The 7305-nt window shown below is 51.5% G+C and overlaps 1 protein-coding gene across 1 annotated transcript; it reads right to left on the bottom strand.

Moving 5' to 3' along the window:
- Window positions 1-327: 327 nt before the first annotated feature.
- On the bottom strand, window positions 328-5620 carry LOC128313462 (uncharacterized). Its single transcript, XM_053212180.1, is given in 7 exon segments — window positions 328-1865; window positions 1868-2227; window positions 2230-3296; window positions 3298-3557; window positions 3560-3712; window positions 3714-4178; window positions 4181-5620. Coding segments are annotated over 7 exon segments (5169 nt in total). The 3' UTR covers window positions 328-441.
- Window positions 5621-7305: the final 1685 nt, after the last annotated feature.

Genomic DNA, 7305 nt, shown 5'->3' with positions numbered 1-7305 from the left:
TGTTACCCAGGTCGCTGGGCGTGTCAGGAAGTTTGAACGGGTGAGCAGGAGGTTACTCAAGGGGAGGAGGCGCAATCTGAGGTTTCTGCGATTTTCCCGGAAAAGGGGTCATGTCTGGGACATAGTCACTCAAGGTGGAGAACACAGAACAAGATGGAGTCGGCCGGCGTAGGCCCGCCCTTTCATTCCCCCCTTGTCATGTAGCTTACGGACCCAATCATGGGACCGGCTGCATTTATGGTGACAAGGGGAACAGAGTTTGGAGGTTTACGCTAAGTTCTGGGAAGCATGTGTCCCTGGGGTGGCTCTGGGAGGTATGATTAAGTATTGTCCCTGAGCTGGTGTCTATGATCTGCCAGGTGATGTTTTGGGGGACATGGGGACTCCCGGCAGCATGAGCAATGACAAGCAGAGTTAACAGAGTTACCAATATTAGGTGGGTCAAATGCGCTGTAGCTTGAGCTTGAGCGGGTTGTGTTGGTCCCGACTGATGGCCCATCGCGTGACAACGTCCTTCTGGATCGAGGAGGGGTCCGCTGGCCGAACGTGGGTGTGATGGACCCAGGTCGCAATGCCGTCTACTTTGAGAGCAGTGGGGGTTGTCAGCACCACGATGTAGGGTCCCTTCCAGCGCGGCTCGAGGGTCTCTCGGTGGTGCCTCTTGATATAGACCCAGTCTCCCGGCCTGTACTGATGAGGTGTAGGGGTCCGGCCAGCCTCGTAGATGGCACGGAGGCGTGGCCAAATGCCCTCGTGCGCCCTCTGGAGCCCTCTCAAGGAAAGAAAAAGTTCTTGATCTTTAAACTCAGCAATAAGTTCAGCTCGAAGGCTGGGAATAACAGGGGGTGGCCTGCCAAACATGATCTCGTAGGGAGTAAAACCCAGAGTGTAAGGAGTGTTTCTAACCCGGTAAAGGGCGTACGGTAGGAGAGTCACCCAGTCCCCGCCAGTCTCCATGGTTAATTTGGTAAGGGTCTCTTTTAGGGTTCTATTCATTCTTTCTACCTGTCCTGAGCTCTGGGGCCTATAAACACAATGTAATTTCCAGTTTGCCCCCACCACCTTGGCTACTGCCTGTGTTACCTGCAAGATAAAAGCTGGTCCATTGTCTGATCCTACCATCGCAGGAAAACTATACCTGGGTAAGATGTCTTCTAGTAGCTTCTTAGCCATCGTCTGAGCTGTTTCATGCTTGGTTGGGTATGCCTCCACCCAGCCAGAGAAGGTGTCTGTAAATACTAAAAGATATTTAAAACCATACTTTCCTGGTTTGACTTCAGTGAAGTCGACTTCCCATTGGGCTCCCGGTCTGGTGCCTCTGAGCCTGGTTCCTTTTTTATTTGATGTGGCTCTCGCGTTGGTGAGTTGGCAGGTCTTGCAGGCAGATACAACTTGCTCTATTTTGGTGTCCTGTTGGTGAATCTTGATTCCGGCATGTCGGATTAAGTCTTTTAATTTTCGGGCCCCCATGTGAGTAGACCGATGCATGTGCTCTAATATTGAGTCTCCGAGCTGGTCTGGCAGCACGAGCTCCTTGTTAGGTGTATACCACCATCCCTTTATCTCCTGGGCCATGGGGAGTTTCTTGATCCGCTGTAACTCCTCCTGGAAGTACTTGGGCTGGTCTGGTAAAACTGGGTCTCCCGGGTCCGGTAGTTGTATGGTCATGGTGGGGACTGGAGTAAGGGCTACTGCCTTGGCTGCCTGGTCAGACTTTTGATTACTTCTAGCTACTGGGTTATCAGCTTTTTGGTGCCCTTGGCAGTGGATAATGGCTAGCTTGGCAGGAAGCCATAAGGCCGTAAGCAGGTTAAGTATCTCCTGCTTATTTTTTATAGTCTGTCCTTCTGCCGTCAGTAACCCCCCTCCTGATAAATTGCCCCATGAATATGAGCTGTGGCAAATGCATAACAGCTGTCTGTGTAGATGTTAAGCTGTTTTCCAGCTCCCAGCATCAGTGCCTTGGTGAGGGCTATGAGCTCTGCTCACTGGGCTGATGTTCCAGAGGGTAGAGCCTCCGCCCATATGGTGTCCATTTCGGTGACCACCGCTGCACCCGCATACCTGTGTCCGTCTTGCACAAAGCTGCTGCCATCAGTGAACCAAGTAGCCTCGGCATCGGGGAGGGGCCGGTCGGTCAGTTCCGTCCGGAATCCATGTACTTGTTCCAGGATTCCCGCACAGTCATGTAGTGGAGCACCTAGGTCAGGGTCGGGCAGCAGGGTTCAGGATTGAGGGCTGCACTGGGGTGGAACCGCACTCGTGGAGGGTTGAGTAGGAGGCTCTGGTAATGAGTCATACGTGTATTGCTCATCCATCTATCCGGAGGCTGTTTCAGGACCCCTTCAATGGCGTGTGGGGTCGTGATCCAGATCTCCTGTCCTAGGGTCAGTTTGTCTGCGTCCTTGACTAGGAGTGGTGTCGCCGCAATAATTCTTAGGCATGGCGGCCAGCAGGCAGCCACTGGGTCTAGTTTCTTAGACAGGTAAGCCACTGGGCGGTTCCAGGGGCCTAAGGCTTGAGTTAGAACCCCTTTTGCTATTCCCTTATGTTCGTCTACAAAGAGGTGGAAGGGTTTCGTAATGTCTGGTAGGCCCAGGGCTGGGGCACATAAGAGGGCCTTTTTTAACTGATTAAAGGCAATTTCTTCTTTTTCAGTCCATTTAAATGTTTTCCCCTCTTTGGTAGCTTCATATAGGGGCTTGGCAATCTCAGCAAAACCTGGAACCCAGAGGCGGCAGTAGCCGGCTGATCCTAGGAATTCCCTCACTTCTCTTCGGGAGGTGGGAGTAGGGATCTTTAGGACAGTTTCTTTTCTGGCATCTGATAACCGCCGCTGTCCGCCCTCCAGGATATAGCCCAGGTAACTTACCCTCTCCCTGCATATCTGAGCCTTCTTCGCGGATGCCCAGTACCCTAAGGCCCCCAGGGTAGCCAGCAGGTCCTGGGTCCCTTGCTCACAGTCTTTGGCCTTGTCGGCAGCAATCAGGATGTCATCTACGTACTGTAGGAGGGTGAGGCCAGGGTGCTCCCTTCTGTACTCACTCAGGTCCTCGTGTAGTGCCTCATCGAAGATGGTGGGTGAATTTTTGAATCCCTGAGGTAGCCGTGTCCAGGTGAGTTGCCCACTGTAGCCCTCCTCCGGATCACGCCACTCAAAGGCGAACAAGGGTTGGCTCTGGGGTGCCAACGGCAGACTGAAGAAGGCATCCTTTAAATCTAGTACAGTATACCAGACCCTGGAGGGTGCCAAGGAGCTCAAGAGAGTATATGGGTTGGGAACAGTTGGGTGTATACGCGACCCTCTTATTTACTTCCCGGAGGTCTTGTACCGGTCGGTAGTCATTTGTGTGAGGCTTTTTGACCGGCAGTAGGGGGGTGTCCCAGGCAGACTGGCAAGGAAGTAGTACCCCTAGGCTTCGTAGTCTCTGGATATGTGGCTGGATCCCCTTCCGGGCCTCCTGAGACATGGGGTATTGTTTGATCCTCACCGGACTCTCTCCTGGCTTGAGCTCTACCAGAACTGGGGTCCTGTGAGCGGCTAGTCCCATCCCCCCCCTGTCTCTGCCCAAACTGAGGGGAATTCTTGTAGCCATCTGTCTATATTATCCTCTCTCGGGAGCGCCTCCTGGTGGAGGAGGTATTCATCCTCCAGTTTCATGGTCAGTACCTGGATGGGGTGGCCCTTGCCATCGGTGACCTGAGACCCCCCCTTGTCTGAAAGTTATCTGAGCTCCAATCTTGGTCAGTAAGTCCCGTCCTAACAGCGGGTAGGGGCATTCTGGTATTACCATAAAGGAGTGGGATACCCGGTCCATTCCCAAATCTACTGTTCTTCGGGTAGTCCATGAATACTGGCTCATACCAGTTGCCCCTTGTACCCAGGACTTCTTGCTGGCTAGTTTTCCTTGTGGGGTGCGGAGGACTGAATGTTGTGCTCCGGTGTCGACAAGGAAGTCAACAGGGGTCCCCTCCACTTTAAGAGTTACCCTGGGTTCGGGGAGAGGGTCCAAACCCCGACTCCCCCAATCACTTATTTCATCTAGCTCTAGGACTTTTACTCGATCAGTTTTGCTTCCCTTCCTGCCGGCCCTTTTTGGACAATCTCGGGCCCAATGCCCTATCCCCTTGCAGTATGCGCACTGATCCTTCTGCAGCCTCTGCTTCCCCCCCCCTTGGTGGTTCCTTTACCTTTTCTTGAGTCGTCTGCCAGCTGCCGGAGACAGCGGTCTCATTCCTCGGGGAAGTCAGCAGTGGTAGATAGTAGTATTCTGGCCAGGTCTCGAGTCTGCTTACTGCTGGCAGCCGCCATGACGCGAGCCTGCTTGTCCTCAGGAGGCTCCCGGTTATTATATACCTTTTCGGCTACCACCAGTAAGTCCTGCAGACTTTTTTCTCCTAGTCTATCTATTTTCTGTAATTTTCTCCTAATGTCTATGGCCGATTGGTTTACAAAGGCCATGATAACAGCTGCCTTGCTTTCCGGAGCCTCTGGATCCATGGGGGTATAGGTACGGAACGCCTCCATGATCCGTTCTAAAAAGGCAGCCGGAGATTCATCTTTTCCCTGTTGTACATTTCCTACCTTTGCCAAATTAGTTGGCTTTCTAGCAGCCATTCGGAGACCCCCCATTAGAGTCTGGCGGTAGACCCGGAGCCTCTCCTTACCTTCTGCCGTGTTGAAATCCCACTGGGGCCGAGTTAAGGGGAAGGAGGCATCTATCTGAACCTGGTTGGTGGTGGGATTCCTGTCTGCTCCCGGAACTAGTTTTCGGGCCTCATTGAGGATTCTTTCTCTTTCTTCAGTCGTGAACAGGACCTGCAAAAGCTGCTGGCAATCATCCCACGTGGGCTGATGGGTAAAAAGAACAGAGTCTAATAAATCAATAAGCCCTGCCGGTTTCTCGGAAAACTTAGGATTCTGAGCTTTCCAATTGTAGAGGTCACTAGTGGCGAAAGGCCAATAGTGATGGGGCTGATTCCCCTCCGTGTCTGGGGGTCCGGAGGTTTGCAGGGGCAGAAGAGTGGAGTCGGTGGTGGAGGCAGATTGCTCCCTCTGAGCCCTTTATCTGGTAAAGGGTGGGCTTCCCAATGGAGCTTTTCCGCCTCCCGCTCTCGGAACAGCCTCTGCCTCCCCCGGAGGGGGAGGATGGTGTTCTTCCGGCATCCTAGAGGGGTTATACGGGGGAAGAAAAATTAATTCTTCTTCAGTACCCTCCTGTAAGACAGGGTAGAGGGGTGCTGAAGGCTGGATAAGACTTTTCTTCTTCTTTGTCCCCTGCAAAGCAAGAATGGGTTTTGGCTCCGGAGGGAGCGAGGCTAGGAAGGGCTTAAGCCAAGAGGGTGGGTCTTCTACAAGGTCCTGCCAAGTGATCATGTAAGGGAGCTGATCAAGATGACCCGTCTTAGGCTGAGAGATGATACTCCTGACTCGGTGGATGGTAGGGAGGTCGAAGGTCCCCTCTGGTGGCCATCCGACATTGAAAGTTGGCCACTTGCTAGAACAAAAAAACTACCACTGACCCTTTCGGACTTCCACACTGAGATTGTTAGCTCTTCCCCTCACATCCTTAAAGTGATCAATCATAATACTTAGAGGAGTAGTCTGAGTCTGTCCCATAACGTCCGTCCAGTAATTCCACAGAGCAAAACAGAGAAACACAAAAACAGACAGAGGGCCCCTAGAAAGTCTTCCAACTCCATGGAAGCAAAACTGAAAGCTAGCTTAGACATTTGAGGGGATTCCACGTCCCTCCAAAGACGACGGCCTCATGCCGACCAGCGGGAGCGACCTGCCTCGTCTCAGACCTTTGAGGGGATTCCCCGTCCCTCCAGAAGAGAGAATCGGAATGTCTTCCGAAACTCCCAGCCCGTGGTCCTCCAGTGCGTCCACTTAGACTGCGTCGGGCACTACCAGAATTCCAGAAATGAGCTCACACAGAAAAGACAGAACAAACAGACACTAACCGTGGCCAGTCCCGGACGAGCCCCCAAATGTTATGCCCAGAATTCGTGATCCCCAAAGGCCACCAGGGAGCCGAGTCCGATGCAAAAGCAAAAGAGCCTTTATTCGAGCTAGCTTGAGCTCCGTCCCCTACCTGCACTGAGGCAGCGGTGAGATACCGGGGAGAGCGAGTTTCAAAAGCACAAAGTTTTTATAGGGGTCTAGGGGCAGCCGATTGGCTGGGGAAGGGTCGTGGCCTTGGCTGATTGGCTGGGGAAGGGTCGTGGCCTCGGCCGATTGGCTGGGGAAGGGTCAGAGTCCTGTTACGCAGGTCGCTGGGCGTGTTTTGATCAGGAAGTTTAAACGGGTGAGCGGGAGGTTACTCAAGGGTAGGAGGCGCGATCTGAGGTTTCTGCGATTTTCCCGGAAAAGGGGTCATGACGGGGACATAGTCACTCAAGGTGGAGGACACAGAACAAGATGGAGTCAGCGGGCGTAGGCCCGCCCTTTCACTATTGACATGCTTCCACAAGCAAAGCCTCTCTGCATCCTTAATGCCTGCTACAATCCTTGGTAAAGAGTGGGGACTCTGTAAATGTTTGTTGAACTTCAGGGTTATGTGCGCATGTGTTGTTTGTTTTCTTGAAGATGGCCCATATGTGCCCTTATGGTAAAAATCCTATTTATTTTAAATAAATTTGAAATTTGATAAGATATATCAAGCGGCAAGCAACAAGTCTAAGCCATCAAAATGGGGCATCATTGCATAAGCTTTCAGAATCAGAATGTAAGACTGTCAAGGAATGGCTTTGTAAATGTGTAAATCTCAAAACTAAGAAGAGCTGTATTCAGATATCCTCCCCTCTGTTGGTGTATACCTATGAGCTCTGCCCTTGAAGCCAGACAACTGATACTCTGATTGCTTTTCAAATTGAAAGCCTTACCTACTGTTTGCAAACGTGTTCTCTTCTCTTTTGCCCTGTTATTGAACAAACAGGCATTGATTTCTCTCTCTCTCTCTCTCTTTTTAAGCAACAGGCTCCCACAGCTATTTGATACAACCGTGCCTGTTTAGTGGAGGGTTTAACTGAGAGTCATGTTAAAAAAAGAAAGACAGACAGACAAGTAAGGACTCTAATTCCTGCGCAGTCTGTTGGTTGATTGCTGTTACAAAAATAATGAATCTGATGTGACAGATGGAACAGATGTAACTCACTAATTATTAATACACAGCTTCGTAGGGAGAAAAGTGTGTTGGAAGGTATTTATGGCCATATTACAGCTGAAAGCAGTCGGGCAAACAGACATATCAAAGGTGGCTGATGATACCCACACTTAGCAAGCAAAACTGAACTCTTCTT

This window comes from Acinonyx jubatus, chromosome E1 (genome assembly GCF_027475565.1).
Source record: "Acinonyx jubatus isolate Ajub_Pintada_27869175 chromosome E1, VMU_Ajub_asm_v1.0, whole genome shotgun sequence".
In the NCBI taxonomy this organism is placed as follows: domain Eukaryota; kingdom Metazoa; phylum Chordata; class Mammalia; order Carnivora; family Felidae; genus Acinonyx; species Acinonyx jubatus.
This window is presented reverse-complemented; position numbering and strand designations above follow the sequence as displayed.